The sequence below is a fragment of the Thunnus albacares genome, chromosome 24 (genome assembly GCF_914725855.1).
Source record: "Thunnus albacares chromosome 24, fThuAlb1.1, whole genome shotgun sequence".
NCBI lineage: Eukaryota > Metazoa > Chordata > Actinopteri > Scombriformes > Scombridae > Thunnus > Thunnus albacares.
Genome location: NC_058129.1, coordinates 3,602,846 through 3,622,788, shown reverse-complemented (window position 1 = coordinate 3,622,788; position 19,943 = coordinate 3,602,846). Strand labels below are relative to the sequence as shown.

General features: G+C 40.8%; 1 protein-coding gene across 10 annotated transcripts in view; it reads right to left on the bottom strand.

Moving 5' to 3' along the window:
- The window catches only part of dock9b (dedicator of cytokinesis 9b), a 64,623-nt gene that overhangs the window by 42,741 nt on the left and 1,939 nt on the right, over nt 1-19,943 (bottom strand). For 3 of the 10 annotated variants that reach the window (XM_044345058.1, XM_044345061.1, XM_044345063.1), the window contains exon 2: nt 1,972-2,088. In XM_044345058.1, coding sequence (XP_044200993.1) covers nt 1,972-2,088 — 117 coding nt within the window. Of the gene's footprint in view, nt 1-1,971; nt 2,089-4,833; nt 5,183-11,426; nt 11,745-19,943 lie in introns of those variants that run through there. The other 7 variants (XM_044345056.1, XM_044345059.1, XM_044345060.1 and 4 more) reach the window with 6 other exon arrangements.

Genomic DNA, 19,943 nt, shown 5'->3' with positions numbered 1-19,943 from the left:
ATATATGTGTATATGTGTATGTGGGATTGACTCAAAAAGCTAAACTACAACTAGCTGTATGTGTGTTTTATTTTTTCCAGAAGAATTGAGGAATGACAAATATTTAAGCAGCACCCCTCCCTGTTTTCTTCTTGTCTCCTAAACTGGGGAGTGGACCTGCTGAGCTCCGTCTCAGCACTGAGGTGATGTAATGTTGACACAGTATTTGAGCTCCTTTGAACACAAGCAGTAGATCTTTGTAGCATGTAAATATTTTTAGGACTGTGAACCAGTGGTTATATATGTAGGGGTCAAATTTATGACCAATATCATAATTTGACTATATCCTTGTGATCAGCTGTGCTAAGCTGTTGCAGGTGTTGATTTCCTAGAAAGACACGAGTGAAGTGTAAGGAAAAGAAAGAGCAACCATGTGTAAAACACAATTTTTCTGTGTCCATGAACTGGATTGGGTTGCACCAGTTACTCATACAATCCATTTCTAACTTTTTGTTTGTACTTGGCTCATGCACTCAGCAAGCAATTTTCATTCAAGTGAATTGGCGCTATCTTGTAGCCCAGTATGTGGTTCTTCTAATACATCCATGAGCATCACGACCTGTAAAATAACTTCCAAAAATAGCAATATTAGGGGGCCAAATAATATTTTAAACTTAATTGTCAATCTTTTGTAATTGTGGTATATTTTTGTTTTATTTATACAAGCATACATGGAGAAATATGTGTTTCATAGCTAGTAGTATTCATGAAGTTTAGAATGAGCCTCTGTCAGTCATGTAGCCTTTGTCCCCCTCATCTTATTGGAGGTCAGACGTTTTGTCAAAAAAGACTGTATTCCTCCTCTGTTTCAACTCTTGCCTCATGAATGCCTGCCACTCTAGTGCTGCAAGATTTTATGAGGTGTTGACGATGGAAAGTGAAATCACAATGTTGCTAAAATGATATACACAGTGCTGCTGCATTCCTACACACCGCTTTCTTCAACTAGTCCCAGTATTCAAACCTGCAACTTTGAGGTAACCAGAAATTTCTCAAAGAAACACATATTCCAGGAGTTATTTCGTGATTACATGTTGTTGTCCTTACTTTATCTCCACATGCCTCACCTACCTCTGCCTCAGTTACTGATTTTTTCCCAGAATTACTCTAAAGAACCTGCTGACAATGAGTGTTGTTTTCAGCTATTCGTGTAGGTGTGGATAGCAATGACAACAATAGGGATTGCATGGTGACTGCAAAGATAGCGATAGTTTCCAGTCATGAAAATATGAGAGCAAATTCAAACCACAGTGTGTTGCGGCTACATTGCATTCTTCTCTGTTGAGGCTATATTGTCACTGGAGAAATCTCTGCCTTTTACATGACTTCTAAGTGAAACTTGAAATACATTTCTAAGTGATTCTTAAAGCTGATATAAAATCCAGATTCCCCCTGGAATTTGAAAATGCATCTTTTTTTCAACATTTTGGCTAATCAAATGTAATTGCTAGGTCAAGTGGCTCAATATTTTTATATTAACAATGGATCACATAATTACTTGGATGTGAAAGGGGTCGCTTGTAGTGATGAACCCACAGGAAATTAACACCAACTCTGAAGCTCTATGGAGCATTTTTGCATCTTTCTTTGGTTTTATGGCTCACAACTTTCACCACTCTCATTAGCGTAATTTTCAGCAGCAGGAAGCTATTTTCAGCTAAAAAGCTCAGATACACCCTCTGTACACTACCTACCCAGCACCAAACAGCAGACTAACAAAGTCAGCAACTAGCTGGTGAACATAGTGGAGCATTTAGCAATTCATGGGCCAAATATTTTTCTCAGGAGTTGGTTGAGAGCAAAATAAAGCTAAATGGGGAGTGAATATTGTACTTAAATTCATTGAGTGGCCAGAAACAAGGCTCCAAATAAAATCTAAACCATAATTTACCAACAAGGATCAAGAAATACCTCTCTCCATATGCATCTTACCTGGAAGTCCTCCGGGGGGAACTGCAGCATATCCCGCAGAACATCACTGATGATCTGGGTCTTCCTCTGTATAATAACGTTCTCATAGTCCAGAGGCTCTATGATCTTCGGCTTTACCTAAAGGAGCAGACAACAGAATGGGATCAACAAGTGGCAACATGTGGAAAGGCAGTTTTTCTTCTGCTCAGCTGCCTTTAAATGTTTGTGGTCATTTATTGAGCTTTCATCCAGAATAACAGAACAACGTGGAGTTAATAAAAACATTTTTGCTAATTTTATGATTAAGTGAATTGGTTGTGTGATGAGTTAAAGAGAGAGTCTGGAGTATTCACACTGTCTGGACAACAAATTGCCATTGTTCTCTCACAATGTCTGGTTGACAGCTACAGCAGCTAGATAAGGGAAGGGAGGGATGGATGGATGGATGAGCGAGAGTCCGTGTGTGGCATTGTACCAGTCACTATGTCATGAGCTCACGTGCAAAACCTGAATTATAGTAAGTAAATAGTGGTGCTCACAGCTCTATGAATCTCCCTTCTGAGCATTTCCAGGAATGGACATTACCTCCCCAAATCAATGCCAACTGCAGGAAGATATACAGTCCAAAAAGGATTCTTCATTCCATTGTAAATCCTCTTGCTACATTATAACAGAGAATGCTTTGTAAGCAGTGATGCTTGACATTGGGTAGGATTGCGGAGCCTAGTTCATGATTTAGAGATTAAACTCTCCCGGCGATGCAGACATCGGTTGTAACATTCCAGAGAAAATACCCAAGGGATTCCTCCAGCATGTCCTCCCACAAGTAGCCAGACGATGGTATTAGAAAACCGATATTCGCATATGACACACATGTGTGGCTGTGTCTGTGTATTAAAAACTTAAGGAAGTAAACAAACTTTGATCTATTTAAAGATGGACTAAGGCAGAGTTGTATGAAATACTTCTTGACAGGCTAGATTATAAAATTGGGTTGCTTTGTGGGGGAAGTAGGCTACATAACATTCCACAAACCTGTGGAATTTTTATAAACAGTTTAGGTATAGTAAGGACAGCTGCATATAGCTGTGAATCAAAACTTCCTTCCTTTCCATTACCTTTGCTATAAAGCATCTCACAATGGGCAGATTTATGAATAAAAATGAGTATACTAATTGCAGTTGGATTGACACATTATTTTCTCCATAATGATTTGGTCTGTAAATAGTGAAAAATGGCCAAAATGAGGTTCTCAAATTGTTTATTTTCTCTGACCAACAGTCCATAACTCCAGGATGTTCAGTTTACCAGTTTACAATGATATAAAACACAGATATATAGATGACTGAACCAAAGAATGTTTGGTCATTTTGCTAGAAAAAATGACCTGAACAATTAATCAGCTATCAAAATAGTTGGCAGTTCATTTTATAATTTTTTAATATGCTTAGTTTCACTTGTTGGCAAGCTAACATTTGCTTTTAGCACTTAACACAAAGTCCAGCTACAGCTGATGGGAATGTCATCAGTTTTGCAGGTATTGGTCACAAACGAAAGTACTGGAAAAATGTAAACTTTAACCTGATGGTAGCGCTAGAAGAAAAGTCAGAAGATCACCAAGGCTGTTACAATTCCTCCTCAGGGGGACATGAATGTCTGTACCAAATTTTACAGCAATCAGGGGATCAGCAGAGCCATTAGAATACATCATCTAAAAACCATGCATGTCTATTCAAACTTTGGGCCAGCCCATTAACTTTGGGGTTTTGGACCTACCGGCCTACTGACAGACTGACAAAATATTAGCAAGAGTTATCGATCATCTCTCTGTACATTTCTAAACTGTTATAGTTCCCTGGCCTGAATGTGGCTGCTAGGCGTGACTGTGATCCAGATTATTTGGATTTGCCTTTTGGTTTGGATCCAATGAACACATAACAATCTGTGGCCAATTAAACAGACTGTCTGACCACAGATTTACATTTTGATTCGTCCAGCCGATCCTCATGATGATGTAATGAAAATATCCTTCCATATCTCTCAGCCCTTTGGATGTAAAGATCATCTGATAAGCAGTTAATCGCCAGCTCTGATTTCCAACTGGATAATTGCCGTTCAGATAGAAGATAACAACAAGCAGCTGTGAACTGTGACTTGCCTTTAATTATCTCACATGAATATGTTAAAAAGAGCCAGTTATGTGATGATTAAGCAAAGTTATAGGCTGATAAAGATGTGGTTGTTATTAAGCTTTCTAAAGGTAAAAATAAAATATGGTCAGCTTAATAACACTGACTAACAAACTTAAACCACTGATGAAAACATAATTCTAACACTGGAAAAGTTTGGCTTAAAATGACATGTGTGTTTAGAAAAATAGTAATAAAGTTGTCAATGTTTGGCATAGAAATGTCAACATCATCAGAATCTTTGAAAAAAACATTATTTCTAAAAATGCTGAAAGAAAATATGGTGTGTGGTACTTCTTATAGTTTCCTGATTTATCAGGTAACATCTCAAACAAACTAGTGAATCTCATTGCAACAACTTTGCAGTCAAGTTGTTAAAAGTCTCTCTCTGACTCTGAGGCACAAGAACACTTAATGAACAAAGGGAGCCACAAGTGCTCCATTTCCTAAAAAAAGACCAACATTCAACCCCCTGGAGAGCTGTACCCTGAAGCTACCATTTCCCATTTCCGTCCAACCCCTTTTTAAAAAATCTTCAAAGCTGCTCTTGAAAGGGAACCTAAGAGATAAAACCAACTTCAAAACAATCAGATAAGTTCTATTTAGCGAGCAGCTCCCAGAACAAGATTGAATTTGAGATAAATGTCAAGCTCTCATTTGCTTCAGTGTGAAGGATGGTACAGCACAGACTTACCGCTGCCACCTGTGACCCAGCCTCCACCTCTGCCTCAATCTCAGCCAGGCTCTTGTACTGCTGTGGAGACTCTATCACCATCTCCCTTTTGGGGGCTTTGCCTGCCCTGCCCTGCATGGTGATGGAGCACCCAATCCTGCCTGTGCGTAGCCTGTGATCAGGTATGAGACTCACTGCACACACTCTGCCATGCCAGAAAGTTGCCTACGGTGTGCGAAGGGCTGTGAGAGCTTTGCCGACGTCCAGTGAGATTCCCTCTGTACTCAATCACACAGCCTCCCTCTCCCTCTCTCTCTCTCTCTCTGTGTCTCATCAGAAGGGTAGGGCCCCTCCTACCCTCACAGCTGTGCAGCTGTGATAGTGTGTGTAGATATGTCTGTGTATGTGTGTGTGTGTTTGCACGTACTGTACAGTATGTGATTTGTGTGAGTGGGAGGGGATGAGAAATCGACCACTCCCCCATTAAAAACTTAGAAGAGGTCCAGAAATCAAGCTGTCATGTGCCTGCTCCACCTGCATGTGTGTGTGTGTGTTGAAAATAGAAAGTGGAGGAAAGGGTAGAGGAAAAGAGAACATCACTGTTACCAGCCACAGTAACACTATTTAGACACTCAATCTGTGTGGATAAAGTTCTACTCCCCATTGATATTTTGGTGTGCTTTGAACTGTTCCTGCACCGTATCCGCTGCAGCAGGCACCCACAGCAGGGTCTGTTAAAACACACTTCCCCTTATCCGGCACTCAGGCGTAACACACACTCACACACACACACACTCTCCTGCTGCTCAAGGAACAGTTTTGAGTTGCCCCTTGTCTCTCCATCCAGTCAGCGTTCTCTCAGAGGAGAATCACTCGCCTTTAATCTCAGCGATGGAGGCGCCTCGGCTCAGCTGTTTTCTATCGGAGTGTGTGTTTCAGAATGATGACATTTAAAGTTTTCAATGAGGAATTAATCTGGGTAAATTTATGCTAATCCTGTATTTGTTTTTTTCCTCTTTTACGAGAGAACTAACTCCCAAACCGAGCCGATGTTTACCAGCCAGTGGATCTCTCTGACTCAACAAGCATGATTAATAACCCACCCAATTATCTCTATGGGTAGAGAAGTTTGGGCTCTCTCGTGCACACGGAATGAGAGGGAGAGAGGAGGGATGTCAGAAAGAGGGGATGACATGACTTCAAAGGCCATCATCTCTCTGTTGCAGTTTCAGCACCATCGCTCCTAACAAAATGTAGCACAAAGGCGGGCAAGGTTGTGTGTGTGCGTGTGTGTGTGTGCATGTGTATGTGTGTGTGAGTTTCAGTTTTTGTAAAGCAGGGTTCTCTGATGTGTGAGGCACTCTGCATAATTTGCATAACTTGTTTTAACTGTACTCGCTTCAAAGAGACTCGCTGAAATGTACCATTCAGAGAAATAACTTCATTTAAAAACACAGGAAACTCCACAGAGGCAGTGCAATAAGATTATTCCGCTTTGCCAACAGGGTATTTGCCAGGTGAGGTGAGAGGGGGAAAAGCTTTAGAAGCCACAGGATTAACCATCATGCTCATAGGACTGCACATAATAATTATTAGCTATTCAAAAAAAGCAAAACAATAAAAACTTTTCCTCTATTGTCACCACGAAGTTGACATTTGCAGTTTTGAATGGAATGTCTATACTGAATGGACTGCCATGAAATTCGGTACACACTTACATGTTCCCCTCAGGATTAATTGTAATCATTTTGGTGATCCCCTGTTTAGCCCTAATTAGCTAATGTTAGCATGCTAACAAGCAAAACTAAGATGGTGAACACATTATACCTGCTAAATATCAGCATGTCATTGTGAGCATGTTAGCAGGCTGACATTAGCGTTTAGCTCAAAGCCCTGCTGTGACTAAGTACAGTCTCACAGAACCGCTAGCGTGACTGTAATTTTGTTTTGTTTTTTTCATCTATGATTTTTTAGTTCTAGCTTCACTTTTCATCTAGCTTGATCAAGTCAAAAATGTCTAATCCTTTGGTTTCCTAATGACAGTCCCACCAACCTCACCTTTACTTTGTGTTTAGTGCTAATTAGCTAAGGTTGCATGCTAACATGCTGAACTAAAATGAGGGATAACGGAGGATAAAAAATGAATATTGTGGACGCTCAAGCAGCCTGCTGGTTAAGACACATAATGTCCATGGTTCAATTCTGGTACCAGACCTTTGTTGCATATCATACCCCTCCCTTTCTGTCTTTCTTCACTGACAAATAAAGGCAAAAATGTTTAAAAAAACGCCATAGTCATTATCTACTTTGTTTCCTCCTCAAGCCACAATGCAAATGCTTGGTGACAAAACATTTGGATTATGGTGCACAAGCTGTTCAGAAGTATAGTTAGAGGAAGCTGTGATGAAGCTGTTGTGGAAACTCAGTGTATGTTCTATATCCAAATCCCATGCAGGTGTCTAACTTGACTTTCCTCTGGCGTCAGTCTCTCTCGGACTGCTGACTGTACTGCATCACTGTCACCCTGCGGAGGCCTCAGTGACAGCGTCACCAGCTCAGCGGGATAATCAGCCTGTTGTCGAAGCTCTGGCTGCGCTGAGGTCATCCCGCTTCATTCACCCACATCTCTGGAGCGCTCTCACACCATCACGCTTCCTGGAGCCATTGCTGGTACCATTCCATGAATGGGTGTATGTTGGGTGAAGGGAGTGCAAATTAGTTTACAAGGCCATCTGTGCAAGAGCTTGACACACGAACAAAAAAAAGTTGTCAGAGAGAGAGAGAATGAGCGTGAGGGAGAAGGCGGTGGGGAAGGATGGTGTCCATTTGTTTTTGCACAGCTTGAACCCATTAGGACATGTGAGCCTTCCACACCCTTCCCAAGAGGCACACACGCATACGCACACATATATAGACATAGAGCGTCACACAAGTCTGTGGAGAATTGCATAAGGGCAGGTTGACGTAATGTTTGGGAGCCGACCATCGCTACAGACACCCTGGAGAGAGAAAGTGTGAGGGAGTTGCCTGCAAATAAGCGAAACTTCCCCTTAGAGTGATCTCCCCTCCATACACATGCTACATACACAGACATGTAGTAATCACATGCAAGTTAGTTCCCTGACCTATAACTCACAGCTGTAGCTGTACCCAGCTTGAATGATAAACCAAGCAGTCTGTGACAAGCACACAAACTTAAAATGTCATCTCTGGTCTGTCTTGTGGTCAAAGTTGTATTGCTGTAACTCCAGGTATGGGGAAAAACATGTGGGACAAGTTAAATATGATACGTGAGAGGGGAGTTCCCTAAGACTCTATGATGTCAGAGCTCTCAGAGGTGCTGAGTGCTCAGCTCAAGACTATAGAGAAACATCAACTGAAGCACAGAAAGTCCCTGCATGGGATTAGCCCATAGGAACAAAATGAAGATACAAAACACACACACACAAACACACACTCTGAGATTCATTCAGCCTTGTTTTCCTACAAAGGCATCATCCACATTCTCACTGAAATACTAGGAGCTGGTCTCAATGTGGCAGGGCTTCCAATATCATATCATGTGTACATTACAGTATACAGTACTTTGTATTGTGTATATAACAAAAATAGTCTGTAAATAATCAAAATACTGGAAAACTAAATTTATGGCTTACAAGCTTATGGCATTTATCTCACTCTACGGGTACATGGCAAGTAGTGCAGTAGTGAAGCATGTTCAAACCAGCATTTAAAAAGGTCATTTAAATGGAAATACTGTAATCAGCGGATTAGAGAATTTTTTTGTCATATGTAAATGGTAAATGGACTGTACTTGTATAGTGCCTCTGTAGTCTTCCGATCACTCAAAGTGCTTTTACACTACTAATCACATTCACCCACTCACACACATTCATACGCTGAATGGGTAGAGAGGCTACCATGCAAGGTCCCAACTTGCCCATCAGAGGAAATCTAATCATTCACACACATTCACACACTGATGGCACAGCCATCAGAAGCAATTTGGGGTTAAGTATCTTGCTCAAGGAGACATCGGCATGCGGACTGGAGGAGCCAGGAATCGAACCACCGATCCTCCGATTAGTGGATGACTCGCTCTACCTCTCGAGCCACCACCGTGACAGTCGATTAAAAATCTTTAGGTTTTGGACTGTTGGTCGGACAAAACTAGCACATCGAAGACATCAATGCAGGCTCTGAGAAGTTCTGAAATGCTTCATTTTTTCACATTCTATAAACTGAGAGATTCATCGATTAATTGAGAATATAACGGGCAGATTAATCGATGATGAAAATAATCGTTAGTTGCAGCCCTACATTGGATTTTTTTCTTTGGACAGATTTTTCAAGTAGAGTTTAAGTTTGTTGAACTTTTAAATTTGTGCCGTTGACCAATAGCAAATTGTGTGTTTAATGGTGACCTTTGAGGGACTAAAGAGCCAGAGAGTCCAAAATGAAGGAAGCTACCACAGTTTATTTGCCATCCACTTTTATCTAACCTATATAACCTGTATAAACTGATCCACAAAAGATGCACAGCCTGCAAATAGTTACAAGACAAAAGTCCATGGTACCAGTACAACTTCTGACTATGTGAACTTATTGTCCTATTAGAGACCAAACCAACTGGCTTGCTAACTATCAGTTAGCAGTCTTGCTAGCTGAGAACAAAAAGCCACGAGGGAGTAAACAAGAACAGTACAGAGAAACAAGCTCAGAGAGTTATTGAGACTGACTAGCATGTTGGCGGTTAGCTTTCCAGCTACGTTAGTATACTAACTAGCCTTGCGAGTACTTACATCACCATGCAAAAACACACAGATGATTTCACTCTGCCACTTTTAGATGTAACCCTAAAAACCAAATTCTTACTATCAACAATGGGGTCCTAAATGAACACACATTTTTCTGTTAGAAAAGTTATTTCACATGAGGAATTACTCTATTTGTGTATTTTTTCTCTTCTCTTTTCACTGGTCAGAATGGGATGTAAAACAGTGTTGTCACATATATTATATACAATATTTCAGTCAAGATATTGGCAGCCAAAGTAGATTAGCTGAATTTTTGACTGCTACATGCTTAAGAAGTACTCAAGGTTGTTTTACCTATTTAATCTGTTGATTGCTGCTTATTTATTCATAAACATTTAATGTTATGGAGAAATGCTTTTTTAAATCAAGTATTCAGGGGTTTTAAAATGTATGCATCGATGATAACAGCATTTCAAAGGCACCTGCTAGCATAAAGATATCAATTTCAGGAGAAATAAGGACATAGGCCAAATGTATGTTTTCCAGACACATAAGTAATGAAGTGTTTTGTCCATATATGATTCACTTTGTTAAGTATATTTTCATTCTTAGAAAGCCCAGGAAATCTGAATTGGCATTTTGGTTTTAAGTCCAAGGCTCAGTCCTGGACGTTTCCTGTGTTTTCCAGCTTATAAATAGCCATAATTTGCGCATTAATGGAAAGATGTATTCCACTGCAACTGCAGATGTAATTATTTTTATGGGAAGGGTTGTGAGAGGCCAACCACAGCTTAATGGTTGTAAAGAAAGCACTGCATCCAAAAGTGATAATGGTTTATAGTGAATGTCCTTGACTCAGCCTGCACTAGCAATCCTACTTAACCCCTTCACTATTGATTGTCTATTAAATCTCTTTGACTTAACACAGGGCAGGCTGCTGGCTAATGGAGCTAACTTGAGGAAAGCAGCTTAATGTAGCAGCGCATAAATCCAAGTGGAAGAAAACACGGCTGCAGACGAAGATAAAAACTGAGAAAGGAGCAAGAATCTCACCCGTCATCACTCTCTCCCTTCAATTCCTGTCATCTCTCCACCATCCATATAATAAAGGCATAAAACCGTCCCAAAAAATATAAAAAAAAAAAATAAAAAAAAAGGGCGAAAGAATCTCAAGACTCAGATTCTACTTGCTCAGTGTAAGCGAACTTGCAGCCAAATGTTAAGCTTTTGATGAGCTGCACCAGTAATTGTGTGATCAGGGACACTGAAAGATATACTCTTCTTCTAAATCTAGTTCCTCTGGGGAGTCTATTAGCAGGATTATTAGCCAAAATTCTGCTGATCTGTGCACTAACTCATGTTTAATCTGATGAGTCTCCGCTCTCTGTAAATTATTCATCATTTTCTTTAACTAGTTTTCAATCTTAAAAAACACAATCTCATGTGTGCATGTGATCTATGTATAAAAAGAATCTACTGAAGTCACTGATTTAGAGAGAACAGAAGAGTTCAGTCATAAAGACTCAACCTAGAAACAGTTAATTCGACTAAATTATCATTTTCTGCTGCCATCTGTTCAGAAATACAAGCACTGGATGGTGTTGTATTTCTGTAGATGAATCCTCCTTGTGATATAGGGTAAGAAATACATTTACATACTGATTTTTTTATTTTTATTCACCTGTAATCTTGTGTGGTGAACAGAAAAAAAACTGCATGATGCTGGTTCACATCAAATTAAACTGGAAAGAGAGGCATCCTGCAGTTTTGTTTAATTAAAAACACAACAGATCGTAAAACAGTTGAAAACCATTGTGCGCACGACAGCAAAAAGCTTATATTTGGAAGTGTGTTTACCAGAGCCGTAGTTGGCATCCAGAGTTGAGATCCCCTCAGACTCAGTGTCTCCTCTTCCTCCTCCAGAACCCCCAGCTCCACTGCCCCCTTGATGTAGCCACAGTTCCTCTCAAGGATAGAGCGCAGCCCCTCCAACAGAACCACGCTGGTGGTGCATCCCATGGTGCCACCGAACGCTCACCGCCACCATGCAGGAAAAATGATCTCGCGCTCTGAACCTTATTTCTGATCTCCTAACCTTAATTTAAACCCCAGGCAGGTGCAGCAACTTGACTCAAAAAGTTGATATAAACTCTCAGTCTTGACCTCTTCCACATCCAGAAATCAGTAACCTTATAAGACCCACTGCTCCCTAAAGACCTCTTGAGAAAATTCAGTCGAGTATCAGTTTATCTCCCGTAGCTGAGGAGGATTTCACTCCGCTCCCATCTTCGAAAGCAGCCCAAGTGTGAGAGCTTCTGGGTTCGTTGTGTGCAGGGATGGAGGGATGAGGGATGTGTGCGCGGAGGAGAGAAGCCGAGCTGCTCATTCAGTCGGAGCAGGGCGTCGACTCTCCTTCCTCCTTCTGCTGGGGGATGAGGATGCTCCGACGCTCCCACTTTGCTCTCTCACTCACTCTTTCTCACTGGTTTGCTTTCTCTCCCTCTTTTCTCAACCTTGCCATCCCTCTCTATCACTCATGCCTGTCACTTACACTTCTCCTCTCTTGCCTCACTCTCTCTGTCTTTCTCCCAGCAGGCTCTCTCCCTCCCTCTCTCTCTCTCTCTCTCTCTCGCAGCTTAGTCATTTCTCTGACTCTGCGTGCTTTGTCAACAGTAAAAGCAGATTTGTTACCAACAAAGACACACACACACACTGTCTCACCCCCACACATGCAAACTGGCTTCTGCAGACAATGTTTTACTCTCTTTCCCTCCTTCCTCTTTCTCCCACTGACAGTGAAATTACAAGGGATGCAGTCATCTTTCTGATGTCATTTGCATGTGCTCTAAGACATAAAAAGGAATGATTTAACATCTCTTGACCTGCGTTGCCAGGCCCACAGCCATTAACACCTTGAGGGACTGGTGCGTCATAGGACAACCAGGACAAACCTGGCAACCCTCCGTAAATCATCATCCAATTAACACCACAGCATCCTTGCTTCAACAAACAATCCTGAAGCAAGGATGTTTGCTGAAGGGTACAAGCTTCTTGGCGTTAGTCTAATTTAAATGCACATATAAACAAGTCTCTGGATTTTCTTCTGCTTCTCTCCGGTGGCTGGCGTAAATATTTCATCAGCGGTTGACACACTCACCTACTTTTAAGTGGATGATGCAGCAAAATGGGCGGCAAGAAAGAGACTCTTATCAAAAAGAAAGCGAAAGCACAAAGTAGCATCTGTATTTGGAATCATGGGAATGGTTTTACAACTGCTTAGAGAGCTACTGAGATTAAAACAAAAGAAAATGTTACAATTAATAAAAAAAAGCTCGTAAAACTCAGACTACAAATAGAACTACAAAACCATACTTAAAAAAACAGGACTACAGTCAGGCAAGCTAACGGCTTCATGAGGCTGTACAGTGATGCTTTGAGCTAAATGCTAACATCAGTATGTTGAAAATGACAAGATGTTTGACAGGTACAATGTTCACCTTGTTCGCCTTCTTAGTTTAGCATGTTAGCATGCTAACACTTGCTAATTAGCCCTAAACACCAAAAGTGGGATCACCAACGTACCAAATTTCAATCGTTTTTGAGCTATTTCAGTCTAGCTGCTAGTGTGGCTAGTAAAAATAACAGCAGAAAGTTGATTCTGGTAGTTATTATTCCACAAGTGGAATTTTTAAACCTGCAATAGTACTTTTTTGGCTACTTGGGAGCAGTGGAAACAAGCTGTAAACACAACATATGTTAAACTTGTTAGCAAACAGTTCCCTGTTTACACATCATGCACATACAAGCAACATTAGCATTAATTTGGAGCTGTGTTTCTGCCCATTTGATGAATGTAAGTAATATTCACTCTCTTTTTAGCCCCTAACAGAAATATCCGGCTCTTTAGCTACTAAATTTTTCACTTCGGTTTTCTTTTCTTGAGACAAGTAAACTGATCTCATATGTAAAATTGATGAACTGCCCCTTTAAGGTTGTTAACTAGTTTGTTTCATTGCAGTGTTTTCAGGCCCATTCAAAAAAGCCTCAGCAGTATTGTCTGGCAACTCCTCAGAGACTGCATTAATCTAATGAAATCCAAACTGCACCCTACAATGCACCTAATAGCCTTTTCACAGACCTCTGCAAACCAGAGAGACATTGTTCCAGACCACAAAATTACTTTATCAGAATAAACATCCACAAAAGACATTTATCAGTTGTTCCTATGTGCTGTTTAGTAATGACGTAGATACAGAGCGCAATGGAAAAGATAAAATCCCCTTAATGCAGGAGAAACAAAAATAATGCTCTTCTCAGATGCTCATCTGCAAATTTACAAGACACTGTAGGGCACCCTTCCTCCATCATAAATTATCTCCATAAACTTTAACGCTATGGTTTTTGTACTGGAAGGTTTGGAGCAAAATATGGATTTTTTTTGGTCTGCTTTTAAATGTGGTGAACCCTTAACATCACTCTGTCTTTTTTTCTGAAAAAAACACACAATAATTAAATACCGTATGAGAGATTAAAGCCGGTCTCCTGGCAACAAGACTGTTATTTCAGAGAAAATAAAGAAATGAATGAGGGACATTTTTGGCGGGCGGCAATCACTCATGCCAATAGACGTCAGCATTTTTTTTTTTTTTTTTTCTCATTGCACAAGTAGCATAAACCAAATAAATCAAACCAGACATGTGTAAAGATTTATAGGGTGGGTGACTAAATGAAAGCCTTATTTCCACAGCTAATGAATGTGAAAGTGCCACACACAAATATTAAAACTCAGCACAAACACACACACACACACAAGAGCACAAGCCTTTGTCTTTACACGTTTAAATGCTTGCAACATGATCATTTCACTACAGTACCTCAGGTATAAAGAGGATAGTGCCAAGATAGAAGACATACGTCACTGCTGCCTCCTACAGGCCACTCCTGAAACTGCAAAAACACTAAAGCTTGATGACTCACTGGAAAAAAAGCCAGACGATGCTTCTTACCTCATATTTTCTAATGGATTTTCTCGTGAATCAAAGTAAACAGAAATTATGCCATACGAGCTGCAAGCCTGTACCAAAGGCTAGGGGCATGTAATCATAAAAGCTTTGTCCAAAACATACTGTAATGTGACCCGGAGAGTAGTTGAAGCAGAGCGATGATTCAAAAGACGGCATGGCAGCCAAGTTTCATTGCAGTGGTTTGATGAAAGGGACATGGAAAAACTATCCACGGTTTGTTTTGTAACACTAGGCTTGAGAGATTATATCTGATCTTGCGATTAAATAGCATTAATACATTGATTAACAACAAAAAAGCCCCTATTGTATTAGTAACTGAATTTTTATTCCAGTGACAGTGGAAAAACAGGATATAAAATGTGTCTATATTCGTCTAAAATTAGCAGATTATTTCTCTTGTTACATGCCATCTTTCCACCACCTCCACCTGTGAAGGGTAGCTGTAGCTGGATCTGTCACAAGTGGGATCTAAAGCGGGATATACTTTTGATAATTTGGCAATCTTTAGTTGCAGGAAGCCATGTGCCTTACAGGGAGAGAAGAGTCATGTTCTTGTTCAAGGATTGTTTTCCTAGTCTCATTCAAAAATAAAAGGCAAAGATCGTGTTCCCACTGCGCTTTTAGTATATGTATTGAAGGTTTAACTATGATCTATCTCTTCATCTCAGGCCAGTAATAGTGCCAGTAATTCATCAGGGACCTAAATTCAGGCTGACAATAATGAGCGTTGCTGAGGAATCTGGGTTACATTCGTGTGATGAGGCCTGCAGGTAATCTGGCAGACTGGGACAGGATCCTTGTGCACACTGATTAAAAGAAAGAACTCTGTCCAACCACAAGGTTTTGGCTGTGTTCAATACTCTTTGTGGCCAACTAACCAGTAATGAGAAAAACTAGCACACTGCTGCTGCCTGTGTTTATATCATATCCTTTCTATGCCACTGGTCATCACGCTCTATTTCTACCTATCTCAGCTGAACTTTTAAATGTAAGGATTCCCATGCCGCTAAAAGAACCACAAATGTTTTCCACACTAAAGTGTAATGGCTATTTTTACTCATGCAACAGAGAGCTGGATGTGCAATTGTGTCAATTGGGTCAGAGGAAATTTTTATGGTCACTGCCCAATTTTTGCAGACAAGGCTGGCTGCGCTCCTGATTGAAATAGCAACTGTTTTGTTAATTGCGGTTATATTAAACGAGCTTATCCTTTACATGAGTAACTGTGCAAATCAGTTAAAGGGGTGCTCCACCAATTTTACACAGAAAAAATCAGTTTGCTCGACATGCGGAGTACTGCTCAGCCTGTGAGAACTGCTGTATAATGTCTTCTGTGGCTCTGGAGCAGCTTTGTCAATGAGAAAATATTCATAGTCATAGTGATGTCATCACATCATCAGTTATCTCAGTTTGGGCTTGGAGACTACAAATTTATAACAGAAAGGTTGCAAACTGGAGGTGCAGGGTTGTGGGCATTTACAAGGCAGAGAGAGTCTAACTAAACATGCTGTTGGTTGCATTATGGGAAATGTAGGTTCCGGTGTTTATCAGCAGTATTAGGGACTAAAGTCAGGATATCTTGTCCTCTGCTGCTTTAATTTTGACCCCCTTTTTTTATCTGTTTCTTGCAAGTTCCCCATCCTTATGTAAGTGCAATACTTAATCACTGGGCTACTCCCTTAAAAGGATGGCTCTGTAGTGTTGTAGTGGAGTGTAGCGCCAGGAAAGCACTAAGACACTAAAAGATCTTATGCAATCATATGAATACACTTAGTGTATGAGTTACTAATGCTCTATTCCATAAGCAGTATAGTATTTCCAATGTGCTAAAAGAAAACCCATGCAAACACATTATATATACATACATACTGTACATTTCCCATGTAAGCACACTGCAATGTGCTCTTCACAGAGATCCCTGGCAGGAGCATCCAGAAGCTCCAGTACATTCAGAACAGAGCTGCCAGGATCCTGATGACAGTGCAAAAACACAAACATAAAACACCAATTGTTTTCATTGCACTGGCTCCCTGTCTCCTTCAGGATTGAGTCCTGCTTCTCACATACAAATCTATCAACGGACATGCGGCTCCCTACCTACAGGAACTGATCACAACACAAACCTCCACCCACACCCTCAGATCTGCCAGCAGCTTGCTCCTCCAGGCCCCCAGTACCGAGCTCTGCACCATGGGGGACGGAGCCTTCTGCTCTACTGCACCAAACTTGTGGAACAGCCTTCCTAACCATCTGAGGGCAGCACAGACCCCAGACTCTTAAAAAGGCCTAAAAGCTTTCTATTCAAGAAGGCTTTTCCACTATTTTCTTTATGTTGTGTGTTCTATATTATTCATACTGTAGCACTTTGGGTTTCACCATGAATGAAAAGTTTAAATGTATTATTTATTTATTATTATTACAAATATGCACTAACCTGTCACAATATAATTTCAGCTGAACCATATTTTGACATATTGTCTAATGCCCTTTTTTCCACTATTAATGCAAAAAAAAAGGCCACAATCAGCTTAACTTGAGATGTAACCCTGCTGTCTGCTAAACCTAAGGCAGATTCCTACAATAAATAACGGAGGAAATCTCCAAACACTGAAGATGTTGCAATAAGCTGAAACTTCTCTCACACCCTCTCTTGAGTCAACACTGCGGGCCATGTAGCAGAAACGAAAACAAGCAGCAGCTATCCAATCAAAACGATGTGGCACTCAAACGAGATCAGGCTTCAATCTGTGAGGCTGCAGGCTCCGAAGAACGATGATTGATGGAAACTGGCAACATGTCAAAATCATGTCATGTAATAGGAATGTTGTGTGTGTTGCTGAATCTTGCTGATGTTGCTGAATCACGCTGTTTTCTGTCAGTCTTAGAGGAGAAATTAAGTTTGACACTCACGGGCAGGCAAATGACAGACGAGACCTTTTACTTACACAAACACACGCAGGCCAGAGTGGCCGCGGACACAAAAAGACAGCGGTTGTTTACGTCAGCGCGAGGGTGGTAACGACACAGGGAGTAGCCTAAATAAAGAAGACATGGGAAACCACACGGCCAGAAAAGCCACAGCCTCAGCTATCAGCGGCAGCGACTCTGGACTCAACCCCAAACCCAGCAGACGACCAAAACGCCCCACTTCATCACAGCTCCTGTATCATGACACAGATATAGGTCAGCAACGCTAAAGCATCTGCAAATCTGCAGATTATCTCTGCCAGGTTTTTTTTTTTTTTATGCTCTAATCAGACCAAATCCTCTGGAGTGGAGTTTACTCTTAAGTGGAGTTCTACAGTCAGAACCGCTGGTAGTAACTAACTATAAATGGGAGGTGGTATTAAGGTATCAGGATGCACATTATGGGGTTAGTGTTGCTCGCACTGTGAGATTTTGGCGTCTATTTTAGGGGGGAAAGGAGTCTCACAGCTTACAGAAAGAAAGAAATGGGGAAAATGACGTATAAACCAAAAATATGAAAAGGCAATTTCAGTGTATGCCTTTTCTATAGTGTGTATGTATATATGCATGAAGGATTGAGCACTGACTTATTCAGCAAGGCAAAAAGGAGGCAGAAAGTGGTATAAAAATCTCCAAGCAAGCATTTCCCACAGTTGGAAGTGATTATTAAAACTGCAGGGGCTGTCTTTACTGCTCTACTGCTTGGCTTCCACTTTGTTTACTAAGGTATAGCTGAAAGCCAACCACGCCTGCAGTAACTATGGTGTGTGTGTGTGTGTGTGAGTTTCCAACTTGAGCCATGCCGCCTTGAGCTGTCCTCAGTCTTGAATCTAGATGATTCTATCACATACTGTATGTAGATATTCATAATTGATGGTCTCCCGGGTGCTTAGTGTGACACCAAGAGGAGAAAGAGGGCGAGTTTAAAAATAGCCAGGACACCTACCATCATCTCATCCATTATTAAATACAGCCCAGAGATCTGATCTGACATCCATTATTCCACTCCACACACTATGGGCTAAGACAGAACTATTAGGCTGCTATGACATAATTGCAAAGAGCGGAGATGAAGATTAAGACTGAATAATGGATTGTGTATTCCATGCATATCAGGATTGTTGATATGCAACACCTGCGCTTCATCTACAGAATACTTCCTGGATCCTTTGGCTTAAACATACAAAACCAGTTAGATCAGATGAAGGTTTTCACTTGCCAGTCAAACAACACACCGCAATGCAACACCAGCTGACCCGCTTCTTGCTGGGTGAAATCGGAGTGGTTGAGGAAATTCTTTGATGTCTGGTATACTATATATATATTTGCTTTTACCATACCAGCATGTCTGTGCAGCGCAACTGGGCAGGGGAAACAGCTGCAACATAAGTACACAGTCAAAAATAGAGGTATACAGGAGAAGTACATTTTTAGGAGATGTACCGTAACAGATGCATAATGGGGCCCAGATGCATTGCTTTTGATCTACCATTAAAGTACAAAGTAGTTTCTGATAGCTTAAAGTAGCAATTTCTGCTAATTCAACCTGAACTAACTGTACAGCTTCCAAAGTCTGTTAAAGGGGAACTCCACCCATTGTACACAAAAAGGTCAGTTCACTCGTCATGGGGAATGCTAACTCAGCTTTGTTAAGTCTGAGAAAATAACCCTGACGATGTAGTGATGTCATCAATTATCTTGGCTTGGGATTGGAGATTATAAATTTAACAGAAAAAAACTGCACTGCAAACAGGAGATGTGGAATTTAAGGAGGGTTTAACCAAATATACTATTGGTAGCATTATGGGAAATGTAGGTTCCGGTATTTTTGGAGCTTCACTCAAAATTGTGACCTTTCAGCCCTTTAAGTGACCCTGGGAAACAGCTAGCCTATCTCTGCCCGAAGGTAACAAAATCCACATACCAGCACCTCTAAAGCTCACTTATTAACATGTTATATGTCATTTGTTTAATCCACACAGAAGTGTAAAAACGACTATTTTTAGTTCAATTAGCACTGTTTGCTGGAGGAAGCTGGTGAGCGATCAAGACCATGTTGCAACAGTGCCTCATACTGATTGGTGTACAGTCTACACACTCCCTCTCCAAGAGTGGCAAGAGTGGGAGTGAACAGTTACAAGAACTCCTAAAATAAGATACTTAAATATGACACTTAAAATAAGAAAGGTACATTCACTCACTTGCTATACATACTTAGACTCATGACTACACAAATGGCAGCTTTTGTACAACAAAATGTACACTTGTGCTGCACTGTTCCACTGGTTTAAACCCTTACTGTACTATGACTGAGGCAATGATGCACGCTATGCGAGTGTAACATGATGACCCAAGCTTAGTGCCAATGTCACATCATCAGCAC